At 42.5% G+C, this 21,458-nt stretch overlaps 1 protein-coding gene across 2 annotated transcripts in view; it reads left to right on the top strand.

The window, feature by feature from the left end:
- Positions 1-21,458, top strand: part of LOC122793959 (alpha-2-macroglobulin-like protein 1) — a 621,161-nt gene that overhangs the window by 361,495 nt on the left and 238,208 nt on the right. For both annotated transcript variants that reach the window (XM_044062013.1, XM_044062014.1), the window contains 2 exons: positions 1,587-1,763; positions 12,381-12,462. In XM_044062013.1, coding sequence (XP_043917948.1) covers positions 1,587-1,763; positions 12,381-12,462 — 259 coding nt within the window. The remainder of the gene's footprint in view (positions 1-1,586; positions 1,764-12,380; positions 12,463-21,458) is intronic.

Below are 21,458 nucleotides of genomic sequence, written 5' to 3'. Positions count from 1 at the left end.
TGATGTGGCTATTTGATTATCAAAGGAGAGACTACTGTCCACCTGTGTCCCAAGGTCCCTTATCACACTTTTGGTGTTAAGTATACTACCACCTATGTTGTAGTTCATGGGTACAGAGTTTTTACCAAAGGGGATGACAATGCACTTTTTGGCATTTTAGCTTGAGGCTATGGCCTTTACACCAGGCATCTGTCTCAGTGAGGCCCTTTTATAGGATGTCCACATCGTTAGGAGTTTCGATTTATGGCTCCTAGTTTGCAGTCATCTGCGAACTTACTTAGTCAAAGATCTTCTGTGTTAGCCTGTACTTCAGAGAAGTAGATACCAAACAGGAGAGGACTCAGGACTGAACCCTGTGGTACTCCACTTGTCTGAAGTCGGATTAGGCAGAGATCATCTTGGAGTAAGCGATATATGCTATGGAGTAAAGCTGGAGTTTTTTGAGACTGTGTAGGGCATTTGTTTGAGGCCAGTAATCCTTTGTGAGGTACTTCTGTGGCCTTTCCAGCTGCTGCAGATGTTTTGTGAGGTACATTACAAAAGGGGTGTTGTATTCTACTGAAGATGTTTTGCAAACATGGAATGCTTTAAAGAGCAGGAACTGGACAAAGAGCAACCTTTTGGCTGTCTTTAAATGGGCAGTTAGGTCTGGCTTCACAGAATACGTAGACTTCAAGTACTCAACTGAATTTGTACCCCGTTAACTTTAGCTTTCACTGGGTTTTGTATCAGCCAAGTTTCCTTCCTTTGCAGTGCATTTTTAGTCTGGCTTTAGCTTAGTAGCAGCAGCTCACTTATTACCCAAGTAGCTGAAGGCATACCTCTCAACCTGTTGGTGCAGGAAATCTGGACAAAGCCAAAAATAATGGGGGGGTGGGGGTGGGGGCAGAGGCCCAAAAATAGTGGCAGATTTTAAATATTGCTTTTAACTTAGTTGCTAGAATAACCAGATTTGTAATGGGTTGCATTTTCTGAACAATATGAAGTCATGTCATTTTTACAGACTGATCCTCACTGATTTGCCAGAAAACCACATTTTGAAGAATAGACAACATTTTGGACAGTTGATGGGTATGGCTGAAGGCTTCTGTATCGCCCTGAGTATGTGGCGATGTGATCTAACTGTATGAACATAAATGAAAGTTCAACTCCATTTAAAATTAACCATTTTTATAAGGTTTAATCTCCTTTACTTGTAAATGGCTCCGCAGACAGTTTTGGAGAAATCTTAATTGCAACTAGCCCTGTAATTTCCTTCAATTAACTAAAACCTATGCAGAATGCTTCTTTACATATGATGGAGTTGACCTTGTTTGCATCCTACAAGGACATTTGTAGTTCCACAGTCAATCTACTTTGTAGAGCAAGTGCACATCCTCAGTCTATGCTGCATTGCTGTACTCCTCTCCAGTGAGAGATGGCATTGCAGTGAGTAAGCCACTTCCCCACATCTAAGAAATGTCTGCTTTCTACCATCGCTTACCAGATCTTCAGTTTGTCACTAGTCGGTCCTGAGATTTTAGTTGGGCCTTTGCACTACTTTAGCGACTACTTCAACATCCAATATATGGCTTTCTTTTTTGCAGGTAATATCATGGGAAGTGCAATGGAAAACCTGGACCAACTTCTTGCCATGCCATATGGATGTGGTGAACAAAACATGCTGGGTTTTTCTGTAGATGTCAGTGTTATGAAGTACCTGAAGGCTTCTGGACAGTTAATGGATACAGCTTTGATAAAAGGCATTGAATTCCTGCAAAGTGGTAAGCTCAAGATTAACTAGTCACACTTTACTGACACGTTTACTTTCAGACTATAGTTAGCTGCTGCTGATTTAAGCATTTTTTGCATTTGTTTTTTAAACGCACCTCTCAGTGTTAATTCACTCATACATTTATGTAAATGACACATTTAGAATGTTTGCAATTTGTCAGTCTCTTATCTACAGTCATTTAGTCAAACATTGCTCATTTTCTGCCTGCCCTTAGATCTAATTTTTCCAAAATATTCTGCATGCATAGTTCCAACAATTCCCATTTTTTCTGTGTAATTGTTACCAGTTTCCAAAGATCCCGCTTCCAGTTCTTTGTTTTAGTCTAAACCAGCTGTATTAGTAATTTCCATTTTCTAGTAACTATTTTTAACAGCCACCAGAATTAAATTCAGCAAGGCCTTACTATGTGCAGGCAGTTTGATTCTAGATCAGCTAAAATTTTCCTTGGTAATTTGCCTGCCCAGTATTTGAGTCTGCAGGGGATTCTTAACTTGACAACTCATTACAATCCCCAAACAATGTTCACAATTACCTCTTGTTCCCTATTGCACTCTAGCCTGCAGTTCAAATTAATTTCTGGGCTCTTCCCATTATTATCTTTCCCTAGTTAGGTCTGCTTAAAATGACTTGGTCCCATTGTGAAGATTACCCCCACACTCCATTCAGAGGGTTCATAGGTAGGTGCTAGGCTATCGGCCCTGGGGTCTATACAAGCCCAGCCAAAAAGGTACCCTGGCTTTTGCCACCCAAGAAAATTATTTTCCTGTGCTACTGTCGAACAGAGCCACCGAGGTGCTCCCCGGGGTGAATTTCCTATTTCTCATCCAGTCATCAAGATTTTTCTTAGTGTTAATGAGGAGCTTTGTTATAGATAGGTAGTTTATTCCAGAGTATGGGAAGTCTCTGGGACAGGAATCTATCCCTCCAGCATGTTCTGTTTAATGTGGTGACAAGGTTTAGGTCCCTAGAGTGTATAGCTTGGAGAGATTGGGATTTCTTTAAGTGGAGCATGTCCAACAGCTCTGGGTTTGACATAGCTTTGTATGTTAGGCAGAGATCACCTCTGAGTAGGCGATATGCGATGGAGTAAAGCCTGGAGTTTTTTGAGACCGTCTGCGTAGGGCATTTGTTTGAGGCCAGTAATCTTCTTTTGTGAGGTATTTCTGCGGCCTTTCCAGTTGTAGATGTCTTGTGAGGTACATACCAAAAGGGGCATTGTACTCTATAATGGGTCTAATGAGTGATGAGTAGAGGGGAACAATGACCTTTTGTGATGGTGTGCCACGTAGAAGGATTTCCTGACTACTGTGGCAATGTGATTTATCAAAGGAGAGACTACTGTCCACCTGTGTCCCAAGGTCTCTTCACACTTTCAGTGTTAAGTATACTACCGCCTACGTTGTAGTTCATGGGGACAGTTTTTACCAAAGGGGATGACCATGTACTTTTTGGCATTGAGCTTGAGGCCATGGCTTTGACACCAGGCATCTGTCTGAGGCCCTTTTGTAGGATGTCCACATCGTTAGAAGTTTCAATTATGCCTCCTAGTTTGCAAAGACCTTCTGTGTTGGCCTGTACTTCAGAGAAGTAGATACCAAACAGGAGAGGACCCAGGACTGAACCCTATGGTACTCCACTTGTCACTGGTCTGAGGTCGGATTTGGTGTCTGCTACTTTCACAGTGTGGGTTCTGTCAGTGAGCCAGTTGGCAACCCATCTTGTGACCTAGGGATTTATGCCTAGTTTAGTGAATTTATCTACAATTCCAGAGTGGGGGATGGTGTCAAGCTTTGGAAAGATCTAGATAGGCTGTGTGAACCACTTTACCCTTGTCTACGGCTTTGGTGACTTGAAGCAATCAGGTTTAGGAGACATGATCTGCCTTTTACAAACCCGAACTGGGTTGGATCCAGAGTTTGGAGATTACCAATGTCTTTAAGTTCCATGATGATACGTTCCATGGCCTTGCAGACCAGGCTTGTCAGGCTAATGGGGCAGTAGTTCCCGGGGTCCGTGGTGGCTCCCCCCTTGTGGAGTGGGATAACCGTTGCTGTGTGCCATTCAGCAGGCACAAAGCCTGAGGTGAGGCTATGACTGAACATGGTACTTGGGTGGGGTGCCAGTTCGTTCTGTAGTTCATGTAGAATGCAGCCTGGGATGTCTGGTCCCATGGATGCTGTGTTCTTTGTTTTGGAGAGTGGTTTTTACCTGTGCAGCCGTGATTACCGGAACTTTGCATTCTTCCGGTATAGAGATGGGCTCTTTAGGGGGAAGAGACCTATCTGCCAAGATGTTGGCAACATCAGTTGGGTCTGTATTTATTGCCATTGTGCTGTAACTCCGAGCAGATCGGAGTGTTGCCATTGAGATTCTTGACATACCTATAGAATGCTTTGTGGTTGCCTTTAGAATCAGTGGCAATTTTGTTTTCGTAACTAGCTTTGGAGGATTTTATCCGGGATCACAGTTTCTTACTGAGGCTGACCAGGGAGCTCCTCCACTCGTGGGGTTTTACTCTTTTGCAAGAGTTTCTTCTGCTGTACAGTTTGTTTATGGCAGGGGACCACCAGATTGGCTTACTTTTTTTGGAGGATAGTGTCTTGGTTCTGTTTGGGATGGCACGATCCATGCACTCATGTAAGTGCTTATAAAGTGCAGTTGTGTAGGATTCAGTAGTCGTAACTGTATTGTCCATCTGCATGGGTGTCATGAAGTTCACCACTTTGAAGTTGGCTTTGGAGAAATGTTTTTACCATGGTTTCCTTAATGGGGGGTGGAGGCAGGATGTGGATATCTAGGGTAATTAGCTTAGTCTGAGCGGACCAATGAGGCGTTGACTTTAGGTGTGGAACACCGGTCACTCATATTGGTAATGACTAGATCCAGGTTATTGTTGCCCCTGGTGGGGGTGTGGATAAGTTGATCCAGGGCATTGGAGTTTATGAATTCCAGAAAGCGTTGAGTGAAGGAGTTGGTACACGAGTAGTTTCCCCTGTTAAATGGGGTAGTTATCGCCCATTATTAGGGTGTTTGGTTGAACCCGAATATTTTCCAGTACATCAAGAGGAGGAGTGGGAATCCTGGGGCATGGTGGGTGATCTGTAGCAAGCTACAATTTGGATTGCAGTTTTGCCAGGAGTAAGTTGGACTTGGATAGCCTCTGCTGTATTATGCTGAGCAACTAGTCTGGAGGTGTGTATATCTTTAATGAATATGGACACACCTCCACCTTTGGTGTTCCGGTCCAGGTTACATGGCCGAAAAGTGTGGTATGAGTTCTAGCCTGGTAGTGCAGGGGTGTTCTCTGGAGCCTTGAACCAGGTCTCAGTCACTGCACGGATATCTGTTCTCCATTTTAAGGAGTGCCTCATGAGTGCATTTTGAGATTTAGACTTCTAGCATTGAGTAGCATCACCCTCAGTTTTTGCTTGCCTGTTCCTGTTGCGGTGGTGAATTTGTCATTTGAACCTTGCCTATAAAAGGTAAGGGGCGGCAACCTTAGCCAGTATCCGGAATCCCAGGGGTGACAGGTGCAGGCCATCTCTGGCAAAGCATCATGGTCGGTCGACCATGTCATCCCAGGCAGACAGACACTGGATCCCTTTAGAATGGCACCAGAAGCTTAGCCAATTGAAGTCAATCATTTTGTCCTTGTACTGCGACATCATTCTGGGTGATGGCAGAATGCTACTCAGGGCTAGAGTCATACCTGCCTGGGCTACAAGATCTGAGAGCTCTTCCATGTCTGTTTTCATGTAGTCCAGGGAGGTATGTCTCTGGTCGTTCACACCAACATGGACAATGAGTTATATTTGTACTTGTTGTGGAGTGACCCAAGTGCATGGGTTATGTGGTGGATCCTGGCACCAGACAGGCAGCTGGCAGTAACCTTCTGCTTGTTTAGCCTGGTGAGTGGGACATCAGTGTGCTTGACTATAGAGTCGCCTATGACTAGTGTTGGGTACGTTTTGCCTTATTGGCTGTGGTTGAGTGGCACACCAAGTCTGCAGGCTGTCATTTGGGTTATTAGGGGGTGGAGGTTGCTTGCATTTCTGCTTTGGAGGTCTCTGTTGCTTGAGTAGATTATTATTGAGAGCCTCTGCGAATGTTTGTTTGTGTGGATTTTGGTGGTGTAGATTTAGTGAGACTGAGTGTGGTGCAAGTGTTTACCTTCTACTCTTCTGTAAAGTTCAGTCGTGATTGGAGAGAGCTTTACCTCCAGTTTGGCTAGATAAGTGCATCTCTCACAGGTTGTAGTGTTGGGTGGTAGGAGGAGAGGGTTGTCTGTATAAATGAGGCAATTTCTACATTGCCCTAAGATGCCCAGATTCATCAGATAGACAGGAGAGAACACTGGGAGCTGACCCTTGGACATGCCTGAATAAAAAAACTTTTCCTCTAGAAAAGTGAGGAAAGTGAGTACAAGAGCTGTTTTTCTCTAAGCAAGTGAGGAAAGTAAGTACCAAAACTGTTTTCCTCTAATGAGGAAGGTTGAGTGCTGTAGTGATTAGTAGGTTATTTAGTGCTTACAAGTGCTGATCACAAATAAGCAAACTCAAGTGCTAAAAGTAAGAATCTGTATCAGGACTAAACTAGTTACAGGAAAGGGGGGAAACAAGTGCAAATGGGGCTTTTAAATCAAAGTTGAGCGAGATGGGGTGCCAGGCATGCCCGGCTGAGTCTACAGCAGTGACCTAATGCACTGAAAGGATTTTCTACTGATTCTCGTGTGAAATCTCTATGAACTTGAAGTGTTAACTGAAGTCTGGTCTAACCTCCTTGCTACTAACATGACCTCACCAGGAAAGCAGTTGGGAAAATTGAGATCTGTTTTTCAGTGGCACATGGCACTTCAGTAATTTTAATGCAGGGAAAGAAGACACTACTACCGCTGTTGGTAGTTCTAATAGTATGGGTCTTGCGGAGCAGCAATGAAGACCTCCCACTAACTGTTAGTGTCAGCCTATAAGCGACTTTCCAGTTTGAAATCTAAATGTAACTGGGTGAAAGTCCATTCCTAACTATACTGATACGGTTATATTTTCTGACAAGTGGTCCTAAATTTGCATTACCTTTAAATGCTTTATGTAATCCTTAATATCCAATCATGTAAAGCATTTCAAGAAAAGGGTTTTCATCAATATAGCCAAGTAATTTTAATATGTCCTTACATTCAAGGCTGCAGTATTAACTATATGGGATTCCCTGCCATGGAAGCCCAGTGTCCAGCGAGTTTTCCAATGACTTCTGAATTTAAAAGGTAGGCAGACCATCACCGTACGCACCATGCATAATGTAGGGCATAAGGGTGATCAGACTTGGCAAAAAAAACTTTGCAGCCAGTCTGTATCTTTAAATCAGGCTGTTTACCTGTGGCAATTTTCTGCCAGTTGAATTCATTTTGTTTCTCCAGGGACGACTTGCACCTGTGTATTTGCAACATGAGAAAATCCCCAATGGAGCACTTGTGTTGAGCTTAATGTCATCTGGGAAGGTTAAAGGCCAGTGTGGGAGACAGATTACCCATAGATACAACAATAAGTGTCTTGCTTGGGTGCTGCTTGTGACCATATGTCTTTCTATTTTTCAGATGTTCTGAAAACCCTTTACAGTAGACTTTCTTCCCTTTCCTTGTATCTGAGAACCAGCATCTTGGTCTACTTGGTAAAGGTACTGTGGAAGGAATCTCTTGCCCAGAGGGTTAGCCATTAGGGAAGAAGGTGAAAAGGTATGACTGGAATATTCTGCTGTCTGGTCTTTGCCAAGTGTTTCTCCTGATTACGACCCCAGAGGCATGCCCGGCTGTGTTGGATTTCTCTGCTACGACTGTGTTGGAGGCTGCTGTAGATCTTGCCGGCAGCACGTAGGAATAGACTTTGCAGGTGTCCATTTTGGATGTTCATAGGGAACCACAGTTTTTTCTAAGGAGCCTAGGAGTTCCTCTGTTTTTATTTGGGGAAGAAGTTACAACTACGGTTCTTGACTGTCATCCTGGATTTCAGCCTTAAGGATATTTCCTTAAAATTTAGATCTGTTTGTTCTGCTTTTAGGGATCCACAGTGAGCACCAGGCTTTTACTCTGGGGTTATTTTCTGCCTTAATGTCCTTAAAGCCACCTGACGGGGTTTCTGTTCCTGTGCCTCCTTCATCCTCTGCTCCTCTTAAAAGGCCTAGAGACTAGGATTCTTCTGAGTATGTCAGATTCTGCTGAGGAATCCCCAACCTTTTCCTTCTGACTGGGTCAGAGGAATCTTAGTCCTGATTTTCTGGAGGAAACTTCCTTTGGGGACACTCTTGGGGGATGGACTTTAATTGAGATTATACTCTGGTCTCTATCCATAAAAGGTACAACACATTGTAATTGGATTCTTAAAACCCGTGGCTATTCCTCCTGTCTTAGCTGCTTTACTGGATGCTTTCTCCAATGCCTCCGACTCCTGATTCTCTCCCCCTGCTCCCAAGAAGCCTGGTAGGTGTACGGTTCCTGAGGATTATTTATATGAATGTCCGGTTTACTATCAAAAAGCCAAATGGAAATGCTCAGACAGGCAATCGAAAGATGTTAGATTGTCCATGTTGTTGAACACTCCCATGTTCAAAAGTTAATATCGGTGGATGCTACTGTGCATTCACTGATATGAACGGAGTACTCCACAGAGATCACTGTACAGTGCGATTTGGGACCTTTATCCCTTTACTCACTGTAGGGCATTATCTAGTTGGAATATAAAGCTAGCAGGAGGTGTGGGGGTGCTGGGAGCTTGACCCCCTACAAAAACGTGATATGAGGTGCCAGTTTCATTTACTTGCGATTCCTATATGGATATGTGCTGTTCAAATTCAGCAGATTCAACATTTGTCATTCAGCAGACTAGACATTGGTGTCCTGTTGTATGATTTACCTTTCCTCTTTCCTTCATTCCCCGTAGCCTCTGAGCCTTCTCAATTGCTTCCTTTGCCCAAGTTGCCTTCTGACTATGGACAGGCTGGGCAAAAAGGTTTACACTTCTGCTACCCTAGCTTTTAGGGCCATCAATTATATCCGACCCATATGTCTAGCTATGTGTTGCCTTTCTCAGACCTGTCAACTTTTTTCTGGTTTTCCAAACAGAGGATAAAACTTGTCCTTTTCTTGCTAAGGGACTTCCTCAAGTCATCAGTCCATTCTGTTAAAGGTAGTTGATATGGCAGATGCCCCTTCTAGGGATTGTTTGTGGCTTAGTTATAAGGAGGTTTTCTTGCTTGGCCTTCAACCTGTACGTGATATTAAAGTTAAGTTGATGGATGCTTCTCTGGATTTTTAACTTTTGTTTGGGGAAGCTGCTGCTGGTTTAATCCCCTTCAGGATATAGGTAAGAGCTTTTGGGAACTTAAACGTGTTTTTTTCTGTGCCTAAATTGCAGAGAAATTACCCTGCTTAAGCCTGCTTTGTTAGTAGGCAATCACGTCCTACTAAAGGAAAGAGTGGCGACTCCTAAGCCTATTTAATTTTTGGGGCTCCAATGCCTGCCTTTCTGGATAAAGCAGATGCTGTGTGACTATTCAACCCTTCCCAGCCACATTTTTCTCTTCTGGTTTGGCTTAAGATCACTCAGGATTCTTGGGCTCCGGTCATTCGTCAAGGGTACTTAATGGTGTGGAAATCCTATCCTCTGTTTAGGGGCATTTCTAAGCCTCCTTGGGAGCATCCTTTCCTTTTTACCAGAGGTTCGAGATGTCTTGTCCCAGGGTACTATTGAAGATGTGCCTGTGTACCAAAGGGGGAAAAGTTTCTACTCCAGATTGTTTCTATTGCTCAGAAAAGGGCACTTGGACACCTATGCTAGACTTCTCTCATCTAAATGCTTTCTAAAGGTTCCTTAATTTTGGATGTTCAGTTTTAGTCTTGCTCCCTCAAACCTATAAGTGTCTCTGGATCTCAAGGATGCTCATCTCCATAGTCTGATCTGTCTTTTTTTTTTTTTTAGGAAGTTTTTCTATTTCTCTGGTTCCTGGCATTTTTAGTTCTCTCTTGCCCTTTATTGTCCCAGGGATGTTCCCCAAATGCCTTGCTCCTCAGATTGCCTTTTGCTTCAAGGAATCCACATTTTCTTGTATGTCCTGTTAATTCAGGGATCCACTCCAGAGACCCTTTGGCAAAAATCTTCGTTTTGCCATATCTGTTCTTCAGAGCCTGGGATTCATTATAAATTTCAGTCTTTGACTCCTTCTCAGGATCATGTTTTTCTGGGTTGCAGGATTCAGATGGTGCCATTGCTTGCATCACTGCTCCTCCAAAGACCTCAACTCATTTCTTTCATTCCTCCTCTGGCTTCCATTACTGCCAAGGAATTGGTAAGTTATAGGTTTCATGGCATCCACCATTCTGATGCTCCCTCTGGCCAAACTTCATATGCGAAGGGTTTGGTGGCTTCTAAAGTCAGTGTGGCTTTAACATCCTTATCCTCCTAGAATTTGTAGTGCCTCATCCTTCCTTGCCTCAGTTGATTCAGCAGTTTTCTGGATCCAATGATTCCTTTTCATTTTATCTTCCCCCTCAGGAATTCAGACTCCTCTGACATGGGATTGGGAGGGACATTTGGTCTCCATAAAGGTACTGGTGTTATGGTCACCTTGTCAGCAGAAAAAGTACATTAATGTTAGAGTTGAGCTTTTCTGCTGGCTCTTCAGTCCTTCCATTCTCTCCTCCAGGGCCTCTCGGGGTATTCACAAACAATACTACAGTGGCGTGATGCATTAACCAGGGAAGAATGAGATCTCAGCCAGTTGGCACTTCTGATATGGGATCTTGCTGTCCAGTAAAGTCGGGCAGTTTATATCCCTTTAGTCAGAACATTGTGGCAGATGCTCTGAGTAGGTCCTTAATTCAGTCCCACGAATGGATGCTTCAAAGGGATGTTTCTGGGTATTCTCCCCCAGTGGAGTACTCAAGGGGATATTTTTGCTTCTTCTCTGAACAGGCAACTTCCTCTTTTGATGGTCCCACATGCTCTTATGGAAGGTGGATGCCCTCCCATACTCTTGGAGGGGATGTTTCTTTATGCATTCCCTCCCTTTTCTTTCATTCCGAAAGTCCTGTTCAAAATTCAACAGGATGCTCCCAAGATCGTGCTGACTCCCTTTGGCCACAACAACACTGGTTCCCTCTTCTGCATCTAGCCAGGGGCAATCAAGTTGCCTCACAGGGTGGATCTAATCACACAAGACAAGGGATTTCTTATCCATCCCCACCTGTCCATGCTTCAACTTGCACTGTGGGTGATGGGATATTGATTCCTCCACATCCTTTTTTTCTGAGGATGTGCTGCAAGTCCTGCAGGATACCAGGAAACCTATGATTAGGAAAGCCTACTAATCTGAATGGAACAGGTTTTCTTTTTGGCATCTGTCTTGTAACCTGGACCCACTTACTGTGGTTCTCATTTGTGTGAATTGCTCAATGCTAGTTTGGCCTATTCTATCAAGGCCCGCCTATTGTTGCTTGTCTGCATTTTTCCTCTTAGCTGCTAGATTTGAGGTGAAACGAGTTCTTATTGGACCTCCCAGGAAGCATTGTTCCTCCTCCCTGGGATCTTGATTTTCAAAATCTGATCATTTTTTCTCTTCATCCTAGATCTTTGAGGCTTGCTGTAGCCAAGTAGACTATTCTTGGAATTCTAAGGCTATTTTCTTTTACGCTTCTCATGGCAAGAGCCTTCCTTTTTCAATTACAGCTCATTCTACTAGAGCTGTTCTGGTGCGTTTTTCAAAGGCTTGGATACTAATTCTGTTCTTGAAGCGGATACCTGGACTTCTGTGCATACCTTTACAAAGCACTACAGGCTGGATGGTATCTTGAGCTATGGCTTGTTTTGCTAGTTCAGTTGTTTTTTAGGGGATTCTTTTGCCCCTTCCTCCTCTCTAGTTTCCTCGAGCTTTGGCACTCTTCATATAGTTAAGAATACTGCAGCAGTGAATGTAAGCACATAGTACAGTTGTGCAAAATCTTACCATAACAGCAGATGTCCTAGCCTTCACTGCTGCAGTATTCACTCCCTCCGCTAGTTCTTTACCTTCCTGGATGTACATACGTTACCTCTTTGGTTCCTTAGATTGGTGGCCCTCCTAGGGCAATCAATTCTGTTTAATGTCCCCTTAATGCCCTATGTTACACGAGGTGTGTGTGAAGTTTGGTATAACTTAAATTCAGAAGTCTTCAGAAGACTGGCTGTACATTGGGCTTCCATGGCAGGAATCCCTTGTAGTTAATACCGTAGCAGTGAAGCAGAGGACATCTATTAATATTTTACACAACTGTACTGACTTCTACAGTATAAGGGGTTATCACTATGTGAAACCTATAGAAAACCACAACTAGCTATTTTTGCATTTACAGTAAAATAGGCTTAACTACTGTTATAGTTTCAGTTGTCTTTGGGACTCCTGTGAATGTTTTTTTTCATTTGAATTTCTTTATCCAGGCTGTGCCTGCAAATGGTCTATTGTGGTTGGTGCACTACCCCAAATTACTTGGTTGTGGATCTCCATTTGAACAATGTGTAGCATCTCTGTAGGATACCAATGCAGAATATTTCTAGACTTAATTGGAAGTTTGATCTTTTCACAGGTTACCAGAGACAGTTAAACTACAAGCGTAAAGACTGTTCTTTCAGTGCTTTTGGAAATTCTGATGTTGAAGGAAGCCTCTGGTAAGTTGAGGAATTTTCTGTTTTAAAGTATTTCAACAGATCACATTGAGAAAGCATGCTGAAAATGACTCCTTCCTCATTTTGATCCGTCATACAGCTTGAGTCTCCCAGCCATATGTTTATCACATAAGGGATGGGCCTTGTGAGCAGCAGGTGTCTGCCTCGTGTATTGAGGTGAGGTGGGAATGCTGTGTTTACTTCCTACATTTTTCTAAAAATCCATGGTCTTTGAACGTTGGAGAGACTGGTGGTGCTTCACCCAAGTTTTTCTCCTAAATCCATTTCTGAGCTGATATCTTAGCAAGAATATGTAGTCTGAGATTTAAGATAATCTCTGCCTCTACAGTAATGGTACTCCCAGAGGGAGGGGTGTTTACAGTGAGCTGGCACATGCTGTTTCTCTAGGATCTTGGTATGTGCTTATGCACCTGAACTACGTCACTAGTGTAGTGGGGGGGGGGGGGGGACATTGTAGCTGGATGTTTATGGTCTAGTTAGTAAATGACATTTAATCTGCTAGATTATTTCTTGGTAATTAAACTTTTCCTTTTTTCAGGCACATTTGAACTTGTCTTGTCAATTTTTTCTGGGCATTGTCTTTAGTAATTTTTGCACTTACTATTCCACTTAATTTTACACTCAATCTAAATATTTTGAGGGTAATGGAGGTAATCTCAAGTATTGTACATTTGTTCAGAAATGTGCTTATCTAATTCTAAGGACTCCCCTTGGCAGGCCATGTCATACCCTTCTGTAAATGGTATGGCCTTATGAATTTGTGCAAAAGGCTATGGTTTTGGAAGAAATTGCTGACTAAATTTGACAGGTAATTAGTGGCAAGTGCATAGCACTACCTTGTTTTATGGCTAAAATTGCCATACCCAGCCCTGCTTTATACTTGAAAGGAGGGCGGAATTATAATTGGGCTCACTGGATCTTCCCCCTTCAGTCAAATGTTTTACTGCTACATTACCCAAAAAACAAACTTGGTCAATGTAGCTTCCCATGTGTACAGCATTTCTTGAAGGGGTTTGAGCTTTCTATGCTCATTTTCTTGTCCTCCTGGTAATGTTGCCACCAGTTGGACATCCAGAACACACCACGCCATTACTTTTGACTCGTCAGCCAGAAGATAGTTAAGCAGCTGTGGTAAAATCACTGATACAGAACCCAGGAAATACAGCAGGTTTAATTGATTTTAATTGTATTAATACTGCCAAAAGCAGTGCATCAAATTAAACAATGCCCTTTAGAAAACCACACAGCACATAAAGAATTGATGGACTGCAGCTGTTTTGTACTGTTGCTAACTACTAACTTTCAATAGCTGGTATTCATAGCAAACAGTGGTGCAGAATAAACTACCCTGTACCTGTGCTGAGTTGCTTTGCAATTCCATTAAGCAAGTCAGTCACCCACAGTGCATCACTTCAGTGCAATTGAAAGAAAAATGTAGCACAGTACCTAATATTTGCATATTAGTAAAGGTGCAAAGGAGCACACGGGCACTAACCACTCCTATCCAAGGAGTTGTACATCTTACAGTGAAGCAGACGTATAAACATCTGTACCCCCTCACCATTCACACACCATTACTTGCCTACATTGGCAGCCAGTGCAGGGTGAAGTGACTGCATTTCTCCCTGCATGGATTTCCACCATTGATAAGTATGTGTGCTGCAGGAATGCTGTGCACTTTTTGACCCCTGTACTGCTCAGCCCTTGCACTGATAAGGCGTACTTCGATTTTATACAAATTATGTTCCAGTGCATTGCACTGGAAAGGAGCATCTCTCATGAACTACATTAGCATGCACTTTAATTCCTAAAATGACAGGGCAGTTAAGGAGGGGGTTCTCTGGATCATAAAACTGAAATACCCAAGCAGTTTGGATCCCTATTTTATCTGACTTCTGTTATCTCCTATTTTAAGGGTGGGAGGTGTTCACCCAGAGTTCTACACTAGTGGCTTTGGGTTTTCAAGTTAAAATGCACCTTCTCTGGCCCCCTGCTAATGTCCTGAGCACAAGCTGCAGAGACCTTGCAATCATGAGTATCAGTTCTTCATGCGGGAAGCAAAGGAGGAAAATGCTTCTCCAGGAGGGTGGGAGAAGGTGTTCTATCTTCTGAGGGAAGAATTTATTCCTTCTGTTCACCTCAGGATCTTTCATGCTGTTTGCCCACTGGGGACAGTAATGCCATGCCCCTCATAAATTTGAGAAAGGGACCCTTTGTATGCTTGGGAGGGTTTTTCTCATCTTTAGATGGTTGCCACTTTGAATATATTGCCTCTGTCTTGCAGCAGTTTATTATTTGGACAGTGAGATTATTGTAGCCCTCCTTGAATGCCTTTGGGGAAGGGGGGGCCACACTACCTTGCCCATCCTCAGAATTCATGGACTTGAGGGTTTGTCAACCACCCAAGAGTTTTGCCATCTCAAGGGGGGGTGCCTCGTCCTTATATTTGAAGAGCTGTTCCATTGCTAACTTCTGGAGGAATGGCATCTTGCCACCTATATTCAGGGACTTTTCTTGCTTTTCTTCAAGCTTTATGGCTTCCTAGGTAGAAAGTGTAACCTGGTGGAATGAGTGAGCATATTGATTCCAAGAGTACTTCTGCATCTGTGGACCTTGTGGTTGAACATTTTTCAGTCAAGCAGGGCCATTTAAAAGTCCTTGCAAGTTTGGAAGGTATACCTGGAGTTGGGTATCCAGTGTTTTTGATCAGAGGGATTGTTTGAGGGTAAGTGGACAGACTACAAGCCAGAATACCTGCTTTTACGTAATCCGTGGATACCTGCATGCCTGTGAAGCAGGTGTCTTGATCCACATTAAGATGCCTAAAAATCCTTTGCACACTAGCCATGGTGTTTGTACTAAGCAGACTGCACCTGCGGATTAAGTAGTGTGATATAATCACCATTTAATTTGGATCTAAATTGAATGTGCACCCAGAGTCACTGGAGGTGACCTAGCCCTCTTACAAAAAGGGGCTGCCTCCTAAGTGGGGGTACTGGCAAAGCATAAATGGATATTAGACTGTTTAAAAGTCATGAACTTCTTAAAAAAAATAAAATACTGGTAGAGGATCCCAATAGTGGGCACATTAAGAATTGACCTGTTTTGTAATGTATAGTTAAAAGCAAATGCCTTTCACATTTATCCAGGTCTTTTTTTTACTTGTAAAGTATTCATGCATTCATAACATTCCCAGTTTACATTCAAGCTATTTAAGAAAATGGTCTTAGTTTGTCACTGTTTCTTGTGGCATTTTAATCTTGTATTTTAGGGAAATTTCCTGGCTCATTTTTATGAAACCATTGAAATGGTGAATAGAGTTGGTCTTGCAGTATTAAACAAGGCTAACAATTGGCCTGTAAATACTAATGGACTTGTTCAGCGACAGTGGTGTCGCAAAAAGCAGTCAATGTTTCGTGAAGCTCACTCAAGTGTTAAAAGGGGAGGTGAAGTTTCTTTTTACTTCTAAAATGCTTGTGTATGCTTACATAACATCCATGATTCCTTGTTTTCAAGGTCTGGATACAAAAAATGCATCCGCACTTAAGTTGAGTAGGCACTAGGCAAGCTGCCCTTGGTGATTTTGCCTCGTCAGTTTCTCATTGTGTTCAAAATAACCTATCCCATTTGGTTACAGATTGATCCATCCCATGGTCCAACTACATATTTCCTAATGAATAACTGGGATCATACTATAGATATTTTATTTTGCATAGGTCCACTCAAATTAGGAGCTGCCTCTATCCATTAGTACAGGGGGCAGTCCTGGGGTAAATTTTTTGCTCTTGAATATGGACAAGGATGAACTTTGTTTTGCATGGATGGGGAGTCTGTTCCAGAGCACTGGTATCCTCCGAGATGTACCTGCCCCTCCAAACTCGTTGCAGAAGATGTTTAGATTCATAGGTAGTATTTCTGCCATTGGACTTGCTGATGTGCAGTAAATCCATCTGTAATGGGTCAGAGGATGCCTTGTATGTCAGATAAGTGACCTCTTGGCACTCTGTAGGATACAGAGTATAGTGACTGTGCTATGGATCGGTCCATGTAGGACCTGTTTGCCCTTGCACTTCACTCATTCACTCCACTGGAGCTCAGGAAGTTTGCACTGTAACTTCCAATGGACAGAGCCCAAGCCATTTGACCGAATCAAATGATGTCCTCACATTTCAAACAAATGTTCATATCTCTGGAACCATAGGGGTTATGAAAGAAGTATAAATGGCAAACCCTCCATTATATCTGTATAAATTCATATCCTAATAAACAGTTAATATCTCTTTACCTGTAGTAGAAAGCAGTCAACTATTAATGCTGTTGAATTTGCCATTGTGTAAGCTTTAAAATGAAATCTTTTAAAACCTCATGCATAGCATAGTTTTGAAATTATTGATGCAAATATGAACAAGCAATATTTGATGCCTAGAGGCATCAGTAGGAGTTAACTGCAGATGCACCTGGTGACGTCACTCTGATATGAGTTAAGGCATCTCAGGGTGTTTCAGTTGTCTGTGTTTGGACAGATCTATGCCAAAGGGTACATTACATTGAACTGGCTAGTGAGGGCTTTGTAAATAGACACTATTTACTTGGACAGTTAATTTCAAGAGATTGAAGTGTAGCTAACATGTTTAGCAAATGTTTTAGTAGAGTCCTGTTTAACTCGTGTTTGAGTAACCTGGAATGATGCATTCTGACAGGTATTGCATTCAAGCTGCAGGTCACAAGTTGCTTTGTTCATTCAGCTTTGTAATGACTAACTGTTGGTGTCTGGTGTGGTCAGACCAAATGGTATCCTTTACTGGTGTATGTAGGCTGATGCGAGTGTTTTCAGTGACTTTTTCTAAAGTTTGGAAATTTTAGGATGCATTACTTAAGTGATTCTGCAGTCCATAAATCACTGTGGGGAAAAATGTCTGCAATACTTGAATAGTAATGCGCACACCTTGGGATTTTACTGCATAACTGAGCATTTGTATGAAAATTTGCTCCAATTCTGTCTCTTAAAAAAAAAAAAAAAAAAAAAAAAAAAAAAAAAATACAAAAATGGTCTCCAACTAGCTTATTTTTAATACTTGATCGTGTATGCCGAAATCATCCCTGAACACATGCACACTAATTTTGGCTGGGGTGAGGGAGGAGCATTTTTGCAAGAGGGAATAAGACTTTCCAGTATCTTCTATTCTGTTACTTGTATATACTCCAATGCTCTGCAAACAGTAGGAAATGAAACTCACTTGCACTTTGCTATTGCATGAACTCTAAACTATGCATGTGAGCATTTCACAAATACAGAATTGTATTGTGATTAGCACACTGGGTAAATGCGCAGAACTTTGACACTCATTTAACACTGACGTTCACTGAGGATTTGCTGATGGGTCCCACAGTGTTCTGTTTCCTGCTTTATGTATTTTGGGGGTATATAGGGCACTAACAAAAGGTAAGTCTGCTGAGAGGATGAGAATTTGGCTTAAAGCAATTTTGCCAGCAGCAGTTGCTAGAGAGAATGAATTGGAATAAGGGAAAAGGTGGTAGGGAACACAGCAGTCGAGCCTTGGAAGCAGCAGTGCTATCCATTTTCAGAAGTGGATCAGCCCAGAATGGCTTTAGAATCTGGTAGGATAGCTAGCTCAAGCAGTTTCAGCAGGTAAAGGGGAGGGATTTCTAGTGATGGAGATGCAGTACTGGGTGGTAGGAAAGTCAGAACTGAGTAGACTGGAGGTAACTGTCTCTGGGCTGAGAGCCAGTAAGTAGGTGTCCTTGGATGGCAGGTGCAGACTCTTAGTAATTTGGCAGTAAGTTGGCAAGTGATTTACAGAACAGGCTGAGGGAAGGGCATGGGAGTGGTCAGGACAAGCATTTATCATGTGCGCCTTAATCCATTCTCCATATAATTTCTGCATATTGCAAAAACTGTTTAGCAGTTTCTTAAGATGGCGCTTGATTTTGTTCCTGTGTTGAAGGTTCCCAAAGTAGAAGGTAGAAGACTCTAGTATCCTGTGTATGCACTTGGTCTCTGCAGCCTTGGAGGCTGTATAAATTAAGATGTTTGTAGGAGCAGATGCCCTCCAGGGATGCAGGGAGCATAGCTCTTTGCAAAAACAATTTTATTTCTGTTTTGATGGCTATAGATATTTATAGCTGTAAAGCTGTCTAGTACAGATGAGTATATGGACAAGGCGTACAGTTGGGATGTGTGCAGACCATATCAGGGGATACTATGAAGTGCTGGGACTACTTTCTAGACTGAGTAGGGATTTGTACTAGTTGCAGACCACAGGAGACATGATAGAACCTCTGTCCTTGGATTTAGTTTTGTTGGATTGGAGGTTAGCATTGCTTAAATCTGGACTATAAATGCATATCAGAATGATTAGGCAGTTAAACTGGTGCAGAAAGGAAAACTCTTATGAAAGGGAGTTGAAGGACTTGTAAGCAAGGATGGCAGCAGTAGGCGTAATCTAGAAAATATGGGTATGAAGTACTACTGTGTAGTACAAGTTGGGCATAAAGAATGAACAGGAAGACTGGATGACTACCAGGAAGTGATATGCATGTTGAGTAATGCCCAAAAGGGCGAACCATGGAAACTTGTTTGCTTTTCAATTACAAAGTGTGGCTGAAACTTTGTGGTGGTGCTTGCCTCTGACATGCAAGGATGATGCCCTAGCTGACACACAAATGTTTGTTTTAACTCAAATAGTCGCTGCAGTGCTGAAAAAGTTCAGCAGGGGTGGGTTGTAATGCCCTAAACTCCCCCCCCCCCGAGAAAGATTGTTCCAGTCCATCACCATTATGCAAGCACAGCCTTGCAGAGCACTGAAAATTGCCAGGACTGGGGATATGGGCTTGGCACACTTGAGCTGATGAAGGTAGCCCTCCATTGGAGTGGGAGCATGTTCATGCATGAAGAGGGTGCAGAAGGCCCAGGTAGTAGTTAGGGGCTCTAATAGAAATGCTCTTATTTGCAGGATGCCTAAGGTTTAAAGCTAACCACATGTCTGGCTATATATCCACTTGGCTGTGCTTTTGAGGGCTCCTTGGAAGTAGAATGAATTGCTGAAAACAATTAGGATGTTCAGTAGTAAGCAGGCATGGGAGGAAATAAGGTATGAAAAGGATTTTGGTAGGAAGATTGAAGTTGAGCAAGACACAGCAAGATGGAAGGGATAGCTTTAGGCAGGGCCTTCATTTGTTAGTAATTGAAGAGGCCCAGTGAAAGGGTAACCTTGACCTACCAGAAGTTTGCAAACTGGAGGGGATAAGGGGTGAGAGCTGGTAGCATAAGTGTGACCACCAGAAGGAATAGATAAAGGTATTGAACAGGAACAGTTGAGAAATTTTGCCAAGTAGGCTTGCATTCCTGTGTGAAATGGGTAATGAAATAGAGCTATTTGACCAACAGGAGGTTGTGGAGTATGAGGGTACACAAATGCTGAAATACTGTAAGAATGGAGAGGTTTTCAGCCAGATGTAAAAGTACAATTGGCCAGTAGGAACCTGCAGTAGGCCTAGCTTATTTGTGGTGGAGACTGTAAAATTCATGTGGGACTAGACTACATTAAAGTAGAACTCTGATGAGCAATGGGAGCTTGAAGGCAACTACACTATAGTCTGGTGATCAGCCATAGAAAGGTTTTAGATGGAATACAGCAGAGAACATTGTATAACACTACATATGGGAACCTGCCCAAACTAATGCATTCCATCAGTTACAGTATAGGCAGGAGTATTAAGTAAAAAGCTGTATTAGGTTACGTAAATGCAATAGTGAGGAAAGGATTCTTGACATGAGGAAGAGCAAGAAACATGCAGTAGTTATCAGGGAATGGGATTTTCTAAAAGGATGGGGAAATGTATAAACTTCCCAAGGCTAGGATCAGCCTGTGTGGTGTAATGAGTGGGACTAACTGCATATGTTACATGCCAAAGAAGCTCTAGAACTCAAGGTCATGGCTCTGACAGTTAATATCTTTAAAAACCTGGCGCTTTCAGGTCCCTCATGAGCTGTGATCACTTATTGATATGGTAAAAGATGGTAAAAGATGGAGGGGGTAGACTGTTGTGGTTTCACTCCCCAAAGTTGGTGCTAGAACTGACCCAGACACCACAAACATGCAAGCAAAAAATCCAGCTGAACATATTGAAAGTCTGGCTAGCTTGTTTCTTGGGGAACATACTGCAGAATAAGTGCTTGTTTAAGTTTAATTCTTTACGAAGTCTGACTCAAACTTGGCAAAATAGTTGTTGCATAGAAATGACTTCAGCAAAGCCTTTGAGTTCATTCTTCGGACACTGACATGCAAACTGAAGGGAGCAAGAAGCAAAGAAATTGAGACCTGTTAAAATCGTGCTCAGTATAGGTATGCAGGGATATGCAACCTGAACAACTGGTCTTCAGCATTCTTCTATTTGACGTGTACTAAGAACATTGACCTGTCAAAGCATTGTGTGCAAAACAAAGGGGAGCAGGGAAGGATAAGGTTAGTAGGCTTAGAAAAAGGCTGGCAAAGTAGGTTGAGAAGTAGCATTTGTACACTCAACTCTTTCCAAAGCCACCTATTACAAAACAATTTTAACTGTTTAACTGTAGGGAACCGTGCCAGAAGACCACGTTCAGAGGTAAAAAAGTTAGATGGATCAAAGTATTTCTCCTTGGGAGAAAAGCCAATGTCTTGTGAATGAAACATAGTTTGTTTTAGGTGCTGTGAAATTTTAAAATGTTTAAGGTCAACATGTGGATATAAAATACAAACTAGCTTCAGCTCCCCTATCATGTACTGTCCACATGGGATGTGCTCCTGTGAGATTACCTTTGACTGTGCAGCTATAAAAATGTAATGGCTATTGTAGATCGGCTTGCAATCAATTGCAGTTACCAAGCAGCCATATCAACTAACACGAATTGCCCTTGTTTTCAGTTTACATTCTCACTGTGTGCACTGCTAATGTCTCATTGTAAAGAAAATGGAGAG

The sequence above is a fragment of the Protopterus annectens genome, chromosome 2.part1, assembly GCF_019279795.1.
Source record: "Protopterus annectens isolate FY-2018-M chromosome 2.part1, PAN1.0, whole genome shotgun sequence".
In the NCBI taxonomy this organism is placed as follows: Eukaryota; Metazoa; Chordata; order Ceratodontiformes; family Protopteridae; genus Protopterus; species Protopterus annectens.
The sequence above is the reverse complement of the archived record's forward strand: the minus strand, read 5'-3'. Positions and strand labels throughout refer to the sequence as shown.